Source organism: Cuculus canorus, chromosome 8 (genome assembly GCF_017976375.1).
Source record: "Cuculus canorus isolate bCucCan1 chromosome 8, bCucCan1.pri, whole genome shotgun sequence".
Classification (NCBI taxonomy): Eukaryota; Metazoa; Chordata; class Aves; order Cuculiformes; family Cuculidae; genus Cuculus; species Cuculus canorus.
In genome coordinates this window covers 381,397-403,100 of record NC_071408.1, presented here as the reverse complement: position 1 = coordinate 403,100, position 21,704 = coordinate 381,397, and the positions used below count along the sequence as shown (strand labels likewise).

General features: G+C 44.1%; 1 protein-coding gene across 11 annotated transcripts in view; it reads left to right on the top strand.

Annotated features, from left to right (window-relative positions):
* Window positions 1–21,704, top strand: part of RASAL2 (RAS protein activator like 2) — a 184,712-nt gene that overhangs the window by 126,105 nt on the left and 36,903 nt on the right. For 9 of the 11 annotated variants that reach the window (XM_054072686.1, XM_054072684.1, XM_054072685.1 and 6 more), the window contains 2 exons: window positions 3,303–3,409; window positions 16,696–16,805. In XM_054072686.1, the coding sequence (XP_053928661.1) occupies window positions 3,303–3,409; window positions 16,696–16,805 (217 nt within the window). Of the gene's footprint in view, window positions 1–2,318; window positions 2,551–3,302; window positions 3,410–16,695; window positions 16,806–20,823; window positions 20,901–21,704 lie in introns of those variants that run through there. The other 2 variants (XM_054072693.1, XM_054072695.1) reach the window with 2 other exon arrangements.

The window sequence follows — 21,704 nt, the reverse complement described above, 5'->3', positions numbered from 1 at the left end:
TGTGGTATTGTGGGGAGCCCTGCCTTCATCGCATCCTTGGGCAGATCCCTCGTCAGAGGCATCTGCTGGGTAATCGGCTCATCTAATTTGTAGCCAACCGCTTCTGTGTAGTGTATAAATATTTATTTGCATAAATATTTATTTATATAAATGTTGCTGCATCTCATCGATATATGAGATGATAAATTAAAAGTGTCCCATAGGAATGTTTTCAACTCATTTGTTTGATGGATTTTTTTTTTTTTTTTAAGGTTACAAAGGGGAAAATCTGTCAACTTTTCCTTTTCTCCTCTTTTCTTCCCAGAAATTAAGAGTGGCTGAAAAGGGTGTCAGATTGTTTATCCATAGTAATGATGTGATTTATCTGTAGTCCTGGTCCCTGTGGGTGAGCAATGCAGAGGGCAGTTGTAATTTAATACTAAGCCGAAGAGAGGTGCATTGATTTTTCCAGCAGGTGAGGATTATGCAAGAGCAGCCTCTGGCATCACTCAGGAAGCAGGGGAGGGAACTGTCTAATTTTTTGCCGTGTGGTGACAGTATAGATTTATTTATTTTTTACTCGACTCAGCAAAAATACTGTTCTACAGGCATCATAGCAGGTGACTTAGCTTTTCATTTCCAGTTAATGTATCTCAACAATTTTGCTATATCTAGGCCTTCTTTTTCCTGAGGAATGAGCTTGTTGTTTATTTGCTCTTGTTTTCTTGGGAAGGAGAAGAGAAGGAAAGCTAGTTTTTAGTTCCTTGCGGGCACCTTGTGAATATTTCGTTTTCACTTCCCCACTTGATACGCTTTCATGGTGGTCTGAGAATGGAAGAAACTCATTTTACTGATGGAATCTCTGTGTTTTATTAGCAGAGAGTTTGAATTGCTGCCGAGTGAATGTTGGGGGAGAGGGGCAGTGAGGAGAGACGGGCACGTTCCTTGTAGCATTTCAACTCCGTTTGGTTTAAACTTTTCCCTAAACTGCTCCTCCTGCAGAACCTATTGTTGCAGTGGTGGGGAATTCGGGCTCCTGGTTTCATTTATGACTCAGCAAAGTTAACAGACTGTATTAAATTACTGAGGCAGCTCTGATGTGATTTCCTGTGTGTGAGAAGCAGAGAAAGCCCCAGCCTACTACGTTACGCGTTGCTGTTTGATGTAAAATAAAAGGTGTTCGCTTCAGTCCCCGGTTCCAAGTGAATACATCGCTCCCATTTGCTTTGATTCCACTTACAGAAGCGGCCACTGAAATCCTACGTACTACGGCTCTCCTTGGGCGAGCAGTACTTACAGGGGCTGCAGGAGAGAAGTTTCCCCTTGGCAGAGGCAGGGGGAGGAGGCTGGTGGTGTAAAAGAGCGCATCTTCAGATCGAACCAGTGACCTCTGCAAAGGCTTCTGAGCCCCAGCCACGGACTGACATTCAAACCCCTTGGCCAAGCGCTGGCCCTGTTCCAAGGGCTTTGTTCTCCAAAGGTGCCCTGATGGGGACGTACGCTCCAGCACCGGCACGGGCGATGCCTCCCGAGCTGTATGAGAAAGTGCCTGGTGCTGCTCATCAGCCACAGGAGAAACCTCTTCGAGAGTGGTATCGCTCTATCGCAGTCATTGTGAGCTTTGACAGACCCTGATGTATTTGGTTGGGGCAAGCGGGGCTTGAGCATCGTCCTGATGGTCAGCAGCGAGCGGCTGTGCCCTGCCTGTCTTCCCGTGGGTGTTGGACTTTGCTTGCCCAGTTTGGGAGGCTATGCTCCCTCGTAGCAGCTCGTTCCCCATCGACGGTTACAAGCAGAATGAGAGGCTGAATGGTGTCGGTTTGGTTTTCTAAGAGAAAAATGTCTACATGATACTGCAGGGTCCGGATTTCTTAGCCTCTCGTTCAGCGTGCTCCATTTTGTTGTTCCTCAAGCATCCACGGGAGATATGTATTATAACTGTGGTGAAATCAAAATCCAGTGTGGAGAGACATCACCGGTAACGTTATCCTTCAAGAAGGCTTTTTTTGTTTTGTTTTCTATCTGGTTATTTTGAAGAAAACACTGCTCCTGTGGCTCCAGCTGGCTGCCTTTCTCCACAAACCGTTTTTGCTGCTATGAATCAAGATACACAGGGAAAATTTCTGTAGCGGAGGGAAGCCGGCAGTTGGGCGTCTGTTAATAGCCTGAAAGTAACTAATGAGGATGTGCAGCCGGAGCAATTGATTGAATAGCTGCAGTCCTGTGTGCTCCTTCTTCGCTTGCCGGCTTGCTCTCCGCAAGCTGTGGGGAGGGAGGGGGAGACGGAGAGCCCCCGGCTTTCTCTCGAGTGGAAGTAGCACGGATCCCCAGGGCCAGGCAGCCAGCGATGGAAGTTTAAGCCGCATCTGTCTCTTGAAAGGAAAACGGCAGGAGTCAAGATGTCACTGTCTGGATTCATGGCTCACTCCTTTTCTTTAAGATTCAGAAGATAACAATGCACTTTCTGCTAGGAAGTGATTTTTGCCCTCCCTGTGTCAGGGAGTGTGTTGTGCAGCCGGATTCCTTCAAGTCTGGCAATTGAGCTGGATATGGGCAGCAGCTGTGATAAAGGTATCTGTGTGAGCATGTGTGTGTACCTGGCTATATATAAAAATGCATGTATGTACGGTATGTGTGTGCTGTGTAGAGATTTTCAACGGTTTGTACTTTATTATGCTATCATTCTAGTATTTATCCTAGAAAAAGACATTAGTGTGTGTCTTTTATGAATCTTTGTGCTCGACAGATCAGCTTGCATGGATTTAAGTCGTATCTCGGTAAGGTCATATTGCCAGAATGAAGGAAAGTTGACCTATTTTTTTTTTTTATCTGCAGAAATATATATGTTATATTACCTGGGCAGTGATGAGTTGTGCTGGTTGCGTGGTTTGAGCAAGTAGTGGGATGGCGTTCGAACTTTGACCTTTGTCAAATCGTGTTTATCTGAGACTAAAATTGAGCTTCTGTGTCTTGATTTTAGTTATCTGCTAATTACTGCATTGCTTATGTAAAAAATAAATGAAATTAAAGTTCTCTGTATGCTGCCTCACGAACAGTGATAGAATACTGTGTTTGGGTATTGAACTTTACCAGCATTTTTTATTTTAATTGCCTATTGCCTACAATTAAGTCAAATTCACAATCTTGATTCAGTCTGTGGAAATGCAATTGTAATTTAGTAAGTAAATAAGATACAGAAAAATAGGTGAGTGTGGTTGAGCAGGTCAGTACTGCACGTGAAACTTTGCTGTCCTGCAGAGCATAAAACCTAACTATTCCCCACCCCCCAGCACCCAGTCACCTTCTTTTTTTCTCTTCCTTAGAGGTCCCAGCAGAGAGATCTCCTCGCAGACGGAGCATCTCCGGGACCAGCACCTCTGAGAAAACCAACTCCATGGATGCATCGAACACGTCTCCTTTCAAAGTGCCAGTAAGTGTGCCTTTCCTGCAAAGGGGGAATTCTCTTCATTGATTACGAGGAGGAGATTAAAACATCGAAGCCTACAACTAAGCTCTAACAATAAGAAAAAAAAAAGAGTACTTGGTTAATATTTCCAGTTGGTCAAGAGACGTTACCGTCAACGGTCGAGTATTAGCAACGAGAGTTCTGGTATAACTTGCTTATTTTCATTGCCTTCATCTAAAGTTGCAAATAGTGAAACATCAGTGTTAACGTGGGCAGTGACCTATATAAATACTTTTGAAGTCGCCACTGGGAATTGCATTACATATTCAGTTTTTACTGGGAAAAAAGTTCCTTTAGGTTGCTGATAGCATGTTATTTTTCCCTTATACCAGTGAAGTACATGGAAAATTGAAATGGCTTTGTAGTTTATTCGGGTAGTGCTGCAGTTCCTGCAGGTGTGTTGATTGCTCTTTAGCTCTCTGGGTTTTGTCATGAGTCCGGTTGGCTGTCATTTGTATGCGACTTTTTTTAGCTAGTCTGGCTTTCCTTGCTGTGTCAGCCTTTGGTCAGTGTATCCGAGAGACAGAGGCTTCGATTATTAAAATGAGGGCAAATACTTCAAGTTGAAATGAGCAGCTCAGTATTTTTTTAACAATATTTGTTCATGTTTTAAAATATGTAACTTGAATATTGCAAATATTTTCATACCCCTCTTTACTTCTGGCAAGTAATTTGCCTATTTTAAAGCCTGGGGGGGAAAAAAAAGGAGTAGATTTATCTAGTCAATATTGGGGTTTCTGTATATTCTTCGTGGACATGAGTATCATTTCTGTGCTATAGTCTACATGTTCTTGTCTCGCTTCAGACAGCACTCGTCCCTTTTAAGCAGGCTTCCTAGCTCAGTTCAGATCAAAATGTGTGCGAAATTTTACTTTTAATTAAAGTCTATGTTGTGTCATTGTAAAAATAGATTTTATAAACAACCAAGGATTTAATGAGAGCTATTTAAATTATAAAAGGATTAAGGTTGGTCAGAGAGTACAGAACATATGGTGTTAAACCAGCCTGTAAACTTGTGATTTGTTGGAATTGAAAAAGGGGTCAAAGAAGCAGTGAATGTAGTGGACGTCCATACTTGGTCCCTTTTCAGAGTCCTAGAATAATGTAGATTGGGAGGGACCTCCAGAAGCCTCTGATCTGTCTCCCTCTGGGATAGCTGGACCAGTCCAGTTTGTATGAGGTTGGTCTTGGCATTCTCCAGTCAGGTGCTGCAAACCTCCAAGGATGCAGGTGGCACAGCCTTGCTGGACAACCTGCTCTGATGTTTCACAGTCCTCATTGCAAAAAGTATGTCCTTTGTAAAGGCTTTCTTTTCATTTTGGAGCTTCTAATGTCTATTGAAAGACCAAAAATCGCGGTTTCCTTTAGTCCAGAAAATATCTGGAGTAACAGTTAAAGCAGAATATATTGTTTAGCCTTGAAAAGAGAAAGTGCAGAGGGAAATCTTAGCAGTGTGTGTATGAACCTAATGGAGGGAATAAAGAGGACGCAGCCAGGCTCTTTGGACAAGAGGCAATAAGCACAGATTGAAATTTAAGAAATTCCATTTAAACATAAGAAAAATGTCTTTTCACTGTAAAGGTGATCGAACACTGGAATGGATTGCTTGGAGAGGCTGTTGAGTCTCCATCCTTGGAGATACATTTAAAAGCAGACTGGACACACAGTCCTAAGCATCTTGCTCTAGTTTGCCCTGGGTTGAGCCCGAGCTTAGGTTAAGCAATCTCTGGAGATGCTGTACCACCATGGCTATTCTGTGATTCTATTCACTGTCCTTCATCTCTTCCATGACCTGTTTTCTGAGTGGTGCTTGGGGGACAAGAGTCGTGGTCTGGTTGCACATGAAGATGTCACAAGAATATCCTGGTACATTAGGGTCTGGGAATTTTATGCTGAGCCCGTGGTCCACACAGTTCCAGGAGGATTTCTGAACTCTGAGAGCCTTCAAAAGTCCTAGCTATTCTCAGCTATTCTTATAAGCATTCTTTGTTTATAAGAAATTCTCTGTCTTCTTTGTGTTCCTTTACAAGTAATTGCCCCAGCCTTTAGAAACAAACCTGCGTTGTTGTAGTATTTGTCTAATAACTGCAGGCCGTATATGCAAAGTGTTTGATTGCTATCTCTATTCTTTATTTTATATGCCTCGCTTTTTCTTTGTTCCTCATTTTTGTACGATTCTTTTAATGTTAATCCTGTCTTTTAAGTAAATTTTTAATGTTTCTCCAGTTCTTGTCTAACAGTTCTCTAATACTTCCTAGCTCCCCCTCTCTTTCGAAACAAGAACCTTGCAGAAATGTTTCTCGTTTCCCCTGGCAGTGTATCAGGCTTTTAGGACTCCGGCAAATAGACTGAGGAAGCAGGACATGGCTGCCTTTCTTGGGCACAAACCAGCAAAGAAGCCTGAAAGCCATTTGTGCCACGTGTGGCTGGTATTGTGCCGCTTTGTCTGGCTGGCCACCTGCGTACCCAGGAGCACAATGCGCCCTCCTGCCTTTCTCACAGGGACAAGGCTTCTGGCTTTGTAGTTTTTGCCCTGAATAACCTGCTCCTATGCTGTTACTGCCCAGCAGGTTGCGGTGCAGGTGGAGGCTGAGATCATCCTGGTTTAAAACATGCCAACTTCTGATCTGTTTGGAGCAGCAAGCTGCAATTAAAAGTTGTTTAAGAATACAGGTGAACTTGAGCCAAAAGTACTGAAATAAAATACCCTGTTAGCTTTGTGGATTGGCACACACCTGATAGGTGCATGAGGAGATGGGGAGGAATCCTGTTTCTCCCTTTGATTTATACTAAGGCTTTCCTCGCTCTCGGGTGGCTTGGGTGCCTTGTGGAGGTCTCGGGTCAGTGGTCTGAGAGAGCTCCCAAGTGAAAGGCGGAAGGGGCGCCTGTAATGGCTTCAGATTTGTGTGTGTGAGGTCATCTTCATTTGGCAGGGATTTATTGTGCATATAATGGGGATTAATAGTAAGAGAACCTGTGTTTTTGTTCTTCCAAACATTGACACCTAGGGTTGAGGTGGGAGGGCTGGAAGCAGCTGCAGGGTAGCACTGCCCCAGTCATCTTTCCATGGAACTGACTCTGTGCTGTCCCTCTTCTACTCACTGCTTGGGTTTCTAACGGAAAGCAGCTTAAGGCAGGGGACGGCTTAACCTTCTTCCGTACTGATGGAAAATTATGCTGAGACTTCCATAATAAGTTGCTTTTACAGCTTTTTAAGTTTGCCTCTCAGAAAAGCTATTTAAAAGCTGTCTTCTCCATAGGATGGTGGCTTCCAGCATGTTCTGCACAGTTGTTTTTTTTTTTCCTTTCAAACACCAGGCAGTGGTACTCGCTCAGAGCAAGGCATCTGTTTTTTTAATTCTGCTAATTGGCATTTGTTTAGCATCTGGAATTTTGATTCATATCAGCATAATGGCTTTTAAGTGAACGTTTCCTTGACAAGACATTTTTTAAGGACCCTCTTCAGTGGCAGTGGTCAATGGAGGATTTATTTTCAAGGGCTGACATGTAAAATTCAGGAAATTAGTGTTTAAATTTACCCTTGTCAAAGTAACATTGTGAAAAGTAGCATTTCAGTAGTTACAAACATACTGGTTCTCCAGACCAGTCACTACGTGGACCAGCGTGTGTACTATGGTTATCTCCCACCAAGGGGGATGAAGCGGACTCTGCTGACATTGCGCAGCACAAGGCATACAGACCAAGATAAGAGCTCCTGGGGCTTCTCCTTTCTTTCCTTCCCCGTTTCCCCAAATATTCTTGTCTGCAGTTAAAACATGAGTCTCCATCTACGTTCAGTTGTGGAAATTGCCAGAAGGCAACTAGCAAGCGTATCTGAGAGGAATATTGAGAGAATGGAAGAGCGTGAAAGATAGGAAAACTGAGATGGGTAAGTGAGGAAGTGTGTGTGTCTTCTGACATACAGACAGATGTGTGCTGTTTATAGATACGCATGGATAGGAAAAGTCATATTTTTAATAATGAATATTATTTGACTGAGCAAATAGGAAGGCAGACGGAACTGGCTAGAAGTAGGCATCGTGACGCATAGGTGGGCGAGAAACCAGCTTTTCCCTTCCCACACACACGATGTCCTGGCGTCTCTGTCTCAGTGCATCCCGTTCCCTACTGTTGCGCTGTTGAGCCCTGGCAGCACTGCGGCAGCGTACCATATTCTCTCATCGCTCTGCCATTGGAACTGAGAGACCAGGGTAAACATGAGATTATCAAAATCTACAAACCTCCTCCAGTGGCACGGCAGAGAGAAATTGCTAAGCCCTGCTTCAGACTCGCATTGCGCCCTCCAATTTTTGCTTCTTTGGGGTAGGGTCGTTAGTGAGTTATTTTTAGAAATAATCTGATTCATCCAGCTCTGCTGGCTATTCAAAAACAAAAAAAAAAAAAAAAAACCAAAAAAAAGACAAGAATTAGTGCAAAGAAATAAGTATCTTTGAAATAAATAAAATGATGTTTATAGGATCTCTGTGTGCATATGATGGGAAGACAGGTACTTCCACATTGCATCCCTTGGTTTGTTTCTAGTTGAGGATATAATTGGATCTATAGAAACACGGTCTGCCTCTCTGCGCTTTAAGAGTACTGCTAAATGGAACAGAAGACAATGCAGCCAGCCTAAGTGAAGGTCAAAGCTTGATGAGATCTCGCGGCTGCCCAGCCTCATCTTTTATGCAGTCAGCAAGATTGTGGCTTCTCCAGAGCACTGCTCCACTACTGTCATGCTGCCAGGTTAGGACAAGTCTGATCTCTTCTGGCCGTGTGACCTAACGGTGTACAAGTACACATTTTTAATTCTGCAACAGCGCCAATGCAGAGATGGAGTTGCTGATTTACTTTAGTGTGAGGCATCGCAGCATCCTTCATGAAAAACTGGCTGTGCTCAAACCTGTCCTCCCTACTGTAAGATTAACATTTCCCTTCTGTGTTCCACTCTTGTCTTACCGTAACACATTTGTTTGAATCTGCTTTGATTTTTTATCATCTGCCTGTGATACGAGGGCGTAGGTGTGCTGGCTATTATTCCATGAACTTTGTGTCAGAAGGCTGAAATGGATGATTGACTGTCTCTGGGACACTCACCAAGTCTCATCCCTGTCTTTATTCTGGGGTGGTACCATTCGTAGGCTCTGTAACCTTCACAATATCTTTCTGCCAGAGCAGATTTGTTCATTACATCAGGCTTTGGCATTGAGTCAGATGATGGGTATATCCAGTCTGTGACACCATCCGCAGCAGGAGCTCAAGTTCGGCGTAAACTTGACTTTATCCCCTGCAATTAATGTAGGGGAACTATGAACGTATATAGTGTTAAACATGGATCATGTTCCAGCCGTCCTTGGTTTAATAGTATTTAAATGTATACCGACTCATTCTATTTCTCACCTCCAAATCGCGGCTTGTCGAGTTCTGCAGAGTTTAATTAATGTGCCCTCTGCAAATAGGTCTTTCTCACCCTTTTATCACTTTTCTTGCTCTCCTGTTTATAATTCTCTTCAATTGATTCTCCAAGTTTTGGTAGTGAAGTTCACAGGAATGTCTGTTATCAGTTTCTAATTGCTCACAACCCTTTGTGTTATTTCTCTGTCCTCCCTGGCCCTCCCTTCACCTCCTAATTTAATATCACTCAGTGTAATTAATGTGCTGTTTAACTTTTCTTCCAGATCATTAACAAAGATGTTAAACAGAAGCAGGCATGCCACTATCCCCAACACATCCCATTGGACCCTCTCTTCTACCTTGATACCTTATCACTTGTTGTAATTACTCTCTTTACATACTCCTGCATCCACTTCTCAGGTTTGTGTTACCAGCTTTGACAAAGCTCGTTTCCATTAATTTTTATAATTAGGATGCGGGTTGGATTATCGAAAGGTGTTCTGCAGTGTTGCTTACTGTGTGTGTGGCAGAGGACCAGAGAGCCAGGGTCACAGAAGTGATTGCCTCCTTCCTGGCAAGAGGGAGAGGCAGAGATGCGGGCTCTTGAATCATGGCGAGGGGCTGGAGACCATCGCCTCTCTGCATACCTCACCAGTTTGCTGACAAACTGTTGTTTAATTAAAACTGTGATAGACTCCAGTGACTCGTTTCTTATGATATTTATGGTTTATCACCGTTACTTTGTTGTTCTCTAGACAGGCTTCTGACTTTTACTCCTTAAGGCCTGGACAGGTGCTTTTAAGGATGCTCTGTTCCCGCACTGGTGCCTGATGCATGCAGCGCCCGCGAAGGCAGCCAGGCTCTGTTCCGAATCGTGTCCATGCCAAACCCCTTGCTGAACTGGGGTCTCAAAAGCTGAAGTAGCTCTCCCCGGCTATCGAGTAGCTCTTGTTTCTTCATGAATTTTTAAGTATGATTCCCAGTGACTTGGAAATGCGATTCCTTTAGTACCTTTGACTGCTTATCATACAGAGTACCTGCAATCTTATGATACATTTTATTAACAGGTGCATTATCAATGTGTTCCTATTGCGGTATCCTTTCCGTTTCCCTGCTTTTGTCATAGCTGTTCCTAAATTTGTTCATCCTATTCTGCATCCCTCCTGTGGCAGAAGGCAAATTTTCATTGGAAAGTTGGAATTGTTATCTTGCCAAATCTGCAGTGCTGTCCCACCAGGGGAAAAATATCTTCCTGATCCTTGCTGTTGATCAGCTTGTGTCCTGGAGCATGATAATTGCTCACTCTTGTTATTTTTAAACCTGACTAATGCAGCTACATATGTTATTCTTCCTTATATAAACACATAATCCCTTTTTAATCTTGCTGAAAAAAATGTGTATAATATCTTGTGGTAGAGAATTCTCCAGGCTGCTTTATAGCTGGCATTGGAAAAGGGCTCCTGACAATCAGTGAAATGTGCTGCCTCTCATGATAAATTGCCCCTTGGTTTTCTTATATAAGAGGGTGCATGAGGAGCTTAGGTAATTTCCATTCTATTTGTTTGATACAGCTATAATCCCTTCTTGCTTTTGTTTCTAAAATAAATAGTCTTTAAAAATATATCATTTGTAAATCCCCCTCTTGTCTGCCTTTAATCAGTTTATACTTCTGGAGTTTGGTTTTGTTCTGGTTTTCTTGCTAAGATGAGAAGATCAGTAGAGAGTGGTGCATTAGTGTGAAAGCTCAGGCAGATTTACATAATACCACTTCACTTTTATTGTGCCTTATCCTTTGTTCATACATACTAACACGGCTTTTATTGTTCTCTCCCTGTGCACAAACCACCTTTTCAGTGACTTAGTGCCAGGCTTTTTGGATGAGTTGCTGGTAGAATTTGACTGCTGTAAGTCACCGTCTTGTTCTTTTTATTGCCACTAAGGTGTCAGTACAGTTGTTTTTGTCTGCTTTTCCACTGTGAGAATGGCTGAGAGCCTTTTCAGAGGCAGTCATTGCTAATATTTTAATAATGAGTGTTACTGTGCTTATAAGCAAACTTCTCCATCTCCTCTCTAGTTACATTGGTGGTTTGTGGTTCTACAGGGGGTAGTGAACTTCACCATGTTTCCTTCTAATCCCTGGAATATCCTGATAGTTTTCTCTTTCTATTTTATGCCCTGACTGTCTTCCCCTGCTTCTTTGCTTCCCGTAGCTTTACATCCTTACTGGCACAAGAGAGCATTTTTCACTTGGCTACAGTGAGTTTTTTCCCCAATAGCTGCTTGAGAACAATTTAAGAAATAGTATGCTCGGTGTGCTAACAGCGTGCGGCAGTCGGGAGGCCGTTCTGCTGTCGTCCATAGGCCTCGAGTGCTGTCTTTGTACGCATCCAGTCCTTCCCCTCAGAGAGAGCACGACTCATCGCTCTGTAAGTGAAGTTACCCACCTGCTGCTATTAATAATGCAATAGTGCTCCTCATCGAGAATTAAACATGTTAAATATGCCTTGCAAGCCTCTGAAAGGCAATGTGTTTGTCCCCAGAAACACCTAATGAGGGCAACAGCGCTGCAACCACAGCTTTGAATTTAAAACGAACCTCCATTGCCACCAGTTTTACCCTGGCTTTTGTGCTTCAAAACTTCCACTAACACGCTGCATTTCATTGACGGATACTTCATGTTGCAGTTACATCTGTGGTTTTATTAGTTCATGGCTGGATTACCCTTTTGCTTTCAAAACAACAGAGACAATCATTATTTGTTATGCATGGACTGTTCTCTCCGCAGTGAGGAAACGGGGCGTCTGCAGGGAGCAGCAGGCACAGAGTTGAGTGGTTCATACTTGGGCGGCCCTGGGAGTCATCGGGTGGTTCTCATGCTGCTCCGCTGAGGTTAAGGACAGACAGTTGGCATCTTCGGCATGGCGTGAGCATTTCTGAAAGCCAAAGCTGCCCTGAGCACGGGGCAGCCTGAATTTAAAATACTTGGGGATTCAAGTGTCTGTGCTCTCCCTGCGCAGCTATGAAGGGAAGTTACAAACCCTGCTGAATTTATTGCAGTTTCTGTGGCGATTTCTCCTTGGCAAAGTGGGAGAGATGAGTTGCTTAACTTCCAAATGAGATGAGTAGAGCTCTCAGTGGATTTGCATTATTTTTAGATGTCGTATCATTGGGATTTTGTGCCCCAGCGTTTGATGCTTTTGGCTGAGATGATTGACCTGCTCTGAACCTATTCCATGTCTCCGGTTGAGTCTGGGCTTGTGTGGTCTTTCACTTTCTCCTTCTGTCTTCTTTTTCCACCCCTGCTCCCCTAAACCTGTGGTTCTGAGGGGAATTTGCACTCTTTCTCCCATTAGGTATGGACCATCAAATCTGTCCCTTGAAGGATTAAGGCACAATTCTCCTATGGTTGTACTCTCACTGGACTCGTCTTAAAATAACTGTATTTACACGGTACTGGTCTTCTCAGATTGCATCCTAGCAAATTGATCCTATCAAATATTCTGCATTTTTTTTTTACTAAGAACATAGTCTCATAGTTTCTGACAGTTTGGGTAATGAGTTTACATCTTTTTGTCTGAGGGTGTTTGTTTAACCAGTGAAATTCCCACTGTTTTTAAAAATAGTCCATGATTATCCTTAAAGCTCAGACACTTCATTGAACTTCATTGATATGAGAACCAAAAAGCAGTGTATTTTGTGTAGAAATAAGTACTTAAGAGAAATGGCTAGGCAATAAGAAAAAACGTAAAGGTGGTTTTGTCTTTTTAACAGTACAAGCTACAGTTATTAGCACTGGCAGGGATTTCTCCTTCATATAAGGAAATGAAACTTTCAGTTGCATGGTTTTGTTGCAGATAGAAGTTTATTTTTCATCACTCCATCTTTTTTATATCTGCATTCACTGTTTAAAAGCGTTTCTTAAAAGCGTTTCTTTTGGCAAATGGAAGTCGAAAAGCTCTGCTCGGTTCTGGCATGTGTGAATTTTTCATGCTGCTCCCAGGTTGTCCATCTGTAAGCACTGGCTCTGCATGAACTGCCAGCAAGGGGCAGAGAGCAAATATCACAAATGAGAATGACCAATAAGTACATTCTTTGTTTGAATAATTTTTATCCTGAAGTATGTCTTTACCCTAATTTTGTTTTGGGTTTTTCTGTATGGTTAACTCTGGATAGCCTTATTCAACCCCAGACAGCATATTTATTTCATTAGGGAATAGATTATGTTCAATTAAACCGAGAACATGTTTCACTAACGTCAGAGCAATGCCAATTTAAAAAAGTGCATGCACACAAAAATGAATATTCACGGTCCCTTTATGAGTGGGATTTTGAATGATTTGGTATAAGTACTTCTGGATGCCTGCTGAATTGGGTCAGGTTTGTCTTAGTTGCCCTTAAGGGGAGAAAAACATGTTATTTCGTGTTTGTAATTCGAGTAGCCAGAGAGGTACTGGAACGAAGCCAGGGTCTGCCAGATCTGAATCCTTGTAGCTGGGTTTGTTCCCTTTTATGCTGAGAGGTCAGAGCAGATGAAGGTGCCTTTGAAAGGGCTGTGCATCCTCGACTTGAATTCCAACAGTAGCCCCAGGAGAAGCCCAACAACATCTATTGATGATGGGGGTTTTTCAAAGGCACTTTTCGAGGACCAAGTTAAGTGCAGGAACATGGCTAGAGTTTGAGTGACACAGCTAAGAACACTTTTTGACAGTACCTTTTTCTCCAGCAGGCTGTGTAGGTTTGTGGAGGGTGTTTGCAGGCTCTAGTATCGGGCCTTTTCCTTTCCACTTTATTTCCTCTTTCAGGAGAATATAGCAGCTTTCAGCCCTGAGGATCAGGCTGGCTGGCGAGCCTCAGTGTCTGAAGGGCGGCAGCCTTCAGTGCAGCACTCCCTTCAGATTCCCTCTTCCTTTGTTCCCCACAGCACCATCCCACAGGGCATCCCAGTTTCTCGTGCTGCCCCTGGACAGGCACATGTCAGACTCTGGTGTGTGAGAGCAGGTTGTTTCCTACACAAGTCTTTAGGAGAGGACAATCTGCATGTGCTGCAAAGATCCTGCAGCCAGCATCAGGTGTGGAGAGGCTTTCAGTGTTCCACAACCATGCATGTCTCAGCAGAAGAGAGAACGCAGACTGTCTTACTGTGTTTGCTGATGATGTCAGGGGTGTTGGGTGAGGAACTGTGGCTTTGGTAGAGTTTTTTTACACTTGACTACTGAGCAGGATTCACTTGACTGTTTATCTAGAGAATCAGAGTGAAAACACGTGCAAGGAGGAAGAGTGTGTACAGACAGGGGAACTGTGTGGTTTCAAGGAGTGAATTGCATCGAAAAAGAGGCGTAAACTGAGTGTAAAGGGACCGAGAGTAACAGAATAAGGAGCGGTAAAGGCGGGCTGAAGGATGTCCCTGTTTAAAGGGAGGAGGATACATTTTGTTTCAAACGGAGCACTGAAAGTGTGGAATGATAAAGGCAAATATGGGGCTGGAAAATTGTTTTAGAGACGCTTGCAGTGTATGTCTTAAATTTGACCAGATGTGGGCTTTGCTGTTTGGAAGCAACTTATTTTCCAACAGTTGTCCTGGCATCCACTGATGAGAAGAGGGTGACAGCCCTTTCCTTGGAATACTGTAGAATCATAGAGCCCCCCAGGTTAGAAGGAAACTCAAAAGATCTCCCAATCCAACCTTTTGTGGGAAAGGGAGCCTAGATGAAATTATCTGGCACCCTGTTCAATTGTAGATACACTCATTTTCTTCCTGAAGAGGTGAAAAAGGTGTAGGACTACAGACAAAGTAATCTTTCATTGTGATGGCCTAATTCTTGTAAGTCTGAGGGATGAACAAGTCTCATACTGCATCCTAGCTGAGTCACCTGGAGCCGGTCAGTGTTCTGCACAGGAAAGAACAGGAGACCTTGTTTGTCTCCAGTTTGCTGAGTTCTGTATTACAGGAGGCAGCTGTAGGCAACATCTGTCACCTGTCCCAAATGCAGCTTGTGGAGGCTTGCCTTGCAAACATGTTCCAAATTAGCTGTACTCGGCTTCTGTCCTAAGAAAACACGGATGATGGGAATAAGGGCTGGCCCTAGCGTGGTATCACTGCCGCTAGCCCTTCACTAGAGTAAGGCTGTAGATCTGCTGGTTTAATCCACACCAAAAGAGCATCCGCTTTGAGAAATTCTACCACCCTATGATATTCTTCACAACTGCAGAGTCGTGTGTGTGTGTGGTTAAAACTCCCAACAGCAGCGCGTTGGGTATGGTGTCTCTGTGCGACAGAGCAGAACAGATTTGGCCAGTAGAGTGTTGCTTGATCCTGTTGGATTAAGACCCTCTGTGTTTGCTTTGATCATGCCGAAGAATGTATATACAGGTATGTCTGCAAGCCCTGCAAATACTTTGTCACAGTGTGTTTTGTTTAAAGTGTGTATTATGCTCCAAGTCATTTGAACAACTGGAGAAAATCAAACAGGTGTTGGTATTTCTGTGCTTTTGCAACTCATTCAGATGCATAGACCCCGCTGAGTAGCAGTGGTACCCATTATGCTGCTGGTGATGCAGCTGTAGCTCTTAATGATGTCTATGAGGAGAGGCTGAGGGCTTGTTTGTCTGGGAAACAAAAGGCAGAGGTGGGATATAAGGCAGCTGACTGCAATGGAGAGGGGAAGCACAGCGGGGATGGAGCCCTCGTGAGATCTCATCTGGAGCCCTGCATCCCGCTCTAGAGTCCTCAGGACAGGAAGGACACATATCTGTTGGAGCATGTCCAGAGGAGGCCATGAAGCTTACCTGAGAGCTGGAGCACCTCCCATCCGAGGACAGGCTGAGAGAGTTGGGGTAGTTCAGCCTGGAGAAGAGAGGGCTCCAGGGAGACCTTAGAGCAGATTCCAGTGCTGAAAGGGGCTCCAGGAAAGTAGGGGAGGGGCTCTGGATCAGGGAGGGCAGGGATAGGGTGAGGGGAATGGTTTTAAGCTGAAAGAGGGGAGATTGAGATGAGATTTTAGGAGGAAATCTTTTCCTGTGGTGGTGGGGAAGCCTTGGCTCAGATTGCGCAGAGCAGTGGTGGCTGCCCCATCCCTGGAAGGGTTCAAGGCCAGGTTGGCTGGGGCTTGGAGCCCCTGATCCAGTGGGAGGTGTCCCTGCCCATGGCACGGGGTGGGACTGGATGGGCTTTAAGGTCTCTTCCAACCCAAACCATTCCATGATTCTGTGATTTTAAACAGGAGCTGGTGTGGGGGGAACAACTAGTTCAGGAGGCAGATGGTTTGAAGATTCAGCATTTTTAGTTTGCAGGTAGATTTTTGAGTTGAGTTTAGCTTCAAGGACTGGTCTCTGAAGTCACTGGTGTATGAAACCTCTTCAAACATTCAGTTCTAGCTAGTGAGACTATTGACATTACAAATTGTTGTCAGGCTCACCTGCTATATCTAAATTAAAAAGGACAACCTGGGTGCAACTGTAGGTGCAGTAGAAGCTCATAATAAAAGACATTTTATACTCCTGCCAAGGAATTAAAAAGATGGCCTGTAAATAAAAGGTAGGAACAAATACCGATATCTAAGACAGCTCCTTAAATGATAATTGTGGGCTTTGGGCTCTCTTGTATGATAGCTGGAATTCATCAAAGAACACCTGTAATGTGAGTAGTGGTAATTATTGTAATTTGAAGTTATCACACACTGGAACTGTCATTGACAATCTAGCCTTGCCTTTCTTCCTGCTCGGAGGGATCCCAGTGCAGCACAGTCTGTAATCAGTCAGCAGGAATCACTGCTGAGTTTGGACTCGGTGGCAAAGCTTTGATTGATTTATTTCTGGCATCAGTTTCCCTGTTTCACTTCTGCAACTTCTCATTTTAGGGCTTCTTCAGTAAACGTCTGAAGGGGTCCATCAAGAGGACGAAGAGTCAGTCGAAGCTGGACAGGAACACAAGTTTCCGTCTCCCATCTCTCCGTAGTGCTGATGACAGGTAAGGTTCAGTGCATCTCCCAGAACAATCTCTCTTCATCTGGAGGTGCTTTGCACAATCCACATGCAGTGTGTGTGTGTGCACTCACAGAACAAGAGCAAGGAAGAGGATTTGTTGTTAAATGCGCAGATGGGTGGTTTTTTGAACTGACTTTACTATATCAGAAGTTATTTAGCATACAACATAGTGTTGACCCAGTCCTGGGAACTTGCACTGCTCTTAACAGCTGACAAAAAGTTCAGATTAAGCTTATGGACCAAAATACTGTTTTCTGCATCTGTTACAAATAAGCTGCAGGCTTTAAATTTTGTGTTACAAAACTGTTGGATTGATCAGCTTTAGAGAAACTTGCCTTGATGCAGGCAAGACTCCTCTGCCGATGGGTGCAGCGGCCAGCCTGAGGAACTGTGTTGGTGCAAGCAGGTCAGTCCAGCCCGTGCTGGCAAAGCCCAGAGTTGTGTGGTGTGGTTCTGGCACATTAGGAATCCTTGCTAGTGTCAGTCGATCGTGTAGTTACTGCAGCGTTACTGCAAAGAGCAGATGGTCTGTTTATCAGGAAACTGGAAGGCTCGGGAACTTCTGCCCATCTTAGTGCTCCATTTGGTTTGTTCTTGCTTGCTTAGTTTCTGGCTGGCGATTCAGGCTGGGATTGGATTGTATATGAGGCAAGCGATGGCTCTCACAAACAGTTCTTCCTAACTATTTGTGAAGTCTCTTGATTGTTTTTTATTAGATGTTACTCTGTGTTACATTCCACGGTAGCCCAGCACCGGAACTAGACTGAGTGAAAAATAGGTGTCCTGGTACCTAGGGCCGTGGCAGGCTTCTTGTGCTTCTGCATTGCTTAGTGCATCTTCCCTTTTCCTTTAGCTGACTTGAATTCATTAGTTGTATCTTTCATGCTGTGTTGCTTCAGTCAATGGTGCTGTCTTCTCTATTGGAAAGGCAGCACCATAAAATCATGGGGATAGCAAGACTTTGGATGTTAGAGGCCTTGTTAGCTTCACGAGTTACAGAAAAGACTGCTGCTAACTGCATGTGACTAACGATGGGGATGGGGTTGCTTCTATCATGTAATGTTTACCCAATCTGTTTTGGATCCACATTGGTTATAAATCCCTGTTTCCAGGGAGTTCGAATGTGGCTATGAAAATCAAGTCAGTGAGCATAAGCATGTTAAGTAATGTCACTGTGTGATAAAGTACCTGTTATTTTTACCGTTGTTTGTAACCAGCTTTGCTTGGAGTTTTGTAATGCAAAAATCTCTGCCATAAATAATGTATTTGTCTTTCCTTTACTCGATGCTCACGGTCAATGTGGACTGCTGATACTCCCTTTTGCAGTGTAAGGGAAATGCTGTCATTCTGGGAAAGCCAATAATTATGTAGCTATAATTAATCCCTACAACTTAGACATGATGTTGGACAAAGCAACGATGCCTTCTCTTTAAAACCAGATCCCACTCCTGTTCCCCACCACTGTGGGAATGAATTGTCAACTAGACCTGAATGAAATGTGCATTTTCTTTCATTGCTTGCAAAGCATAAAAAGCAATGCATATGACGATGGCGTTAATAGCCGGTCTGTTCTGTTCGTTCTGTTCTGTCCACTCAAAGCTCTTCAGCATGGATTTAAAAAGGAGGATCCAGGGGCAAATGCACTGTGAAGTTCCAGTGACAGAGTCCATGCAGAGGTTTTTGGGGACAGAGCCCAGGAAAGCCATCAATGTGCAGGATGTTAGGTGGGGACAAGCCGGCGGTGGCTCCTTCCTCTCCATCCCATTGGTCTCCTCCTGTGGCATTCTACACTAGCCTTATAGCAATGCATCTTGTGTCTGTAAGGCAGGAGGTGGGGCACTGTGATCGTCTTCCTTTCAGAGGTCCATCTGCTGAAGTGAACAGAGATTTGAGGCAAGGGAGATCATTTGAGAGTAGCCGTGCTTTGTTGAAAGCAAGCTGACGTTACGTTTGTTTGGGGATAAACCTCTACACAAATGAGTGTTGCTGTTCAGGAGCGTGAGCCTCACCTCGAGCTCTGTTTGAAGCCGTGTGCTGCAGGTGAGGGCTACAAATTGCTGATAAGTTCTTTTTGGAAATAAAATGTACCAGCACTGCTCAACCTTGTAGTTACCTTTTGTTGGAAAGATTGAAGGTTTAATGGAGTTCTCTTTTCATTTGTGGTCTAATCAGACACTGCACCAATTGAACACACGAACTTTGAGAGTTTTTGGTTAGAGCTATCGCTTTTCTAATGGCATTTTGTAAATAAAACCATAAAGGAAATTCAGTTCCACTGTCAAGTGAAACTTGCCAGTGATTTCTCCCTTCCCTCCTATATGTTTCACTCTGTGTCTAAGGGCACCTGAAAGATTCAACTGGTAGGTAGGACAGCAGGAAAAAACACTCAGAAACCATGTGGGAATGAAGCAGTGAAGATGAGAAACAAGATTAGTATGTTGGGAGGAGAAGGGTTGGAGGAAAGAGGAGGCTGAAAAGGCCGAGCTGTGTTTAGAATTATGCTATTGGTTGGGTTTTTTTCCAATGGGACAAATTAGTGACAACTGTTTCTGTGTGAAAGAGGATAACACATAGCAGCTGACTGATTCATGAGAGGGAATTGCCATTCTCTCACCTTCTGCTCTCCCAGCTTTCTCTATGAGCCTCGATGTTGCAGGACAAACTTTCCTGTCCTACCCCGCTGAGTCAACCGTTTCCCATTTTAAGCAGGTGATGCCAGGTGATGTCATGGTATTGCACATGCTTCCAGGGCCAGGTTGACTGATAACATCTACCTTTTCTTTCTCTGACAAATACAGAAGTCCTACCTTCAAAGAAAGTGTTATATAGCTTTATAAATTAAAGCCCTGCAAGGATTAGAAGGAAATAGAGGCTGCTGTCTTGTTGTTTTCTCATGCTTTTGAGATGCTTCGGTCCTGTTAAGAAACAGGAGATATTCATAGCAAATACCTATCAAAACTGGAGCAAGGTGCATTAGTTATCCTGGTGCACATGGACAGTTGGGATACTGTAACACTGTGTGCCACACTGAGTGCTGACAGAGGATGGATGCTGTGTGTTTGGAGCTGATTTAAAATAGAAAGGATTCAAGAATTCTATAGGAAGGAGTGGTGCAGGTAAGATGCAGATCTTTTCATAATTGGATTTTCAGTTTCGGTGGAAAGCAACTGGCAGGCCTATTTTGCCTGGCTTTTTACTTCCTTTCAGTGTGATTGGGTCAGTGGAAGGGGAGAGGGGAGAGCTGAGGTGCCCCTCCAGGAAGGAGCCCAGCACAAGTCAGCATCCCGGTGTCCTGTAGAAATCCACAACCTCTCAGTCTGTAACTGGCATCGCTCCCATTGCTCTAGATTCAGGCTGTTTGCTGGCTGGCCTGTTGTACTTGAAAACTCATGTTTTGTCTTTACAAGTCACTAACGTGAGACAGCTTAGACTCTGCTGGGCTGTGACCCAGGCCAAGTGTGAGTGAAGCCCTTCAGGCCAGCACGGCATCTCACTGGGTTATCGGCAGCCCTTGCCATGAGGCTGTCTGGCACCACGTTACCGTATCATCTTTCACAGCTTTTCTAGCCCTTTCCCACTGCATTCTTTGAGCTCTTCAACCCACACATTTCTCTCTAACATTTTCTCAGTGTCAGTAATATATAAAACATGTAAAAAAGCATGAGAAAAGACTTAAGGAAAATTACATTTGAAAGGAGACACCAAATTAATATTTTCAGTTTGCGGCCAGGAATTTGAGAGCATTTCCAAGCGGACTGACAGTTCTCGCCTCAGTTTTGTTTATGGTGAGGGAGAGAAGGTGTTTGAGACTGGCTGCATATGGTCTCGGCGACTGCAATAAAGCTCTGCAGACAGCTGGGAGGGTTTTGCCCTGTTGGGATTTACTGCCACGTGGGAATCCTCCTGCTTTACTAAAAGTCATTTTATGGCATTATCAGATAGTGGTAGACAAGCGCAGGATCCGTTGCGTGCTTGCTCAGGATGGGCTCCGGCAGGGCGCAGGGAAGCGGGTAGCCATGGCTCTGGGCTTCATGGTGAAACGATATCGCTGCCCAAATGACAGATTTTTCTACTTTCGGTAAGCTCTCGCTCCTCCCTCCTTTTGCAGTATGAAAATAGCACAGATAATATAAATGATGCAAATCTTGCCATGCTTTTTGTATTCATTCGTTCTAATTTGATGCTGGTTTTCAAAAAAAGGTGGGTGATTTTTATCCTGATTTGGACGTAAGGATGGAAATCTGTGTTACACAATGTGTTATTAAGGCTTGACTCGCTCTGGGCTTGTATTCATTCAGTGTATCTGTGTCTGTCTGCGTACTGGAGTGTGGGGAAAGGGGAGGAGTGGTTTGTTTCCGCTTCTGTTTTGGTGAACAAGTTTCTTTCAGCCAGTTTTTTCAGTCTTCATGCAAGTTGTTCCATTTTTCTGTGAACACTGAACAAAATCTCGCTGTTAAGCCTGTTGTCACAAACCTTCCACCCTGGTGCCAGGCTCCTCTCTCCCACCTGCAGGCTCACTTGAGCCCTTTATTAAAATACACTTAAGGACTGATGCTTTTCTGCAAACCCCAGGCTCCTCCACGTAGCGTTCACCTACCTCTGCATCACTTAGCAGTGAAATGAAACTGAATTTGTTCAGCTTCTCTGGTCAGCAAAACAAAAGGATTTGGAACACTGATAGTGGAGACCAGGGCTGCAGCAGAGTGAGGACAACGGCAGCACTGTGAAAGGCAGCAGCCTCTTTGACTGCACCGTATGAGGTGTCTGTTGGACAGGCTCTAGGGAGAGCGGGCAGGCAGGGAAGGGCTTTGCAAATCCAAGATGCAAACAATGAGGCTTTTGGTGGGGCCTTGCAAGAAAAGAGCAGAATCTCCATGGAAAG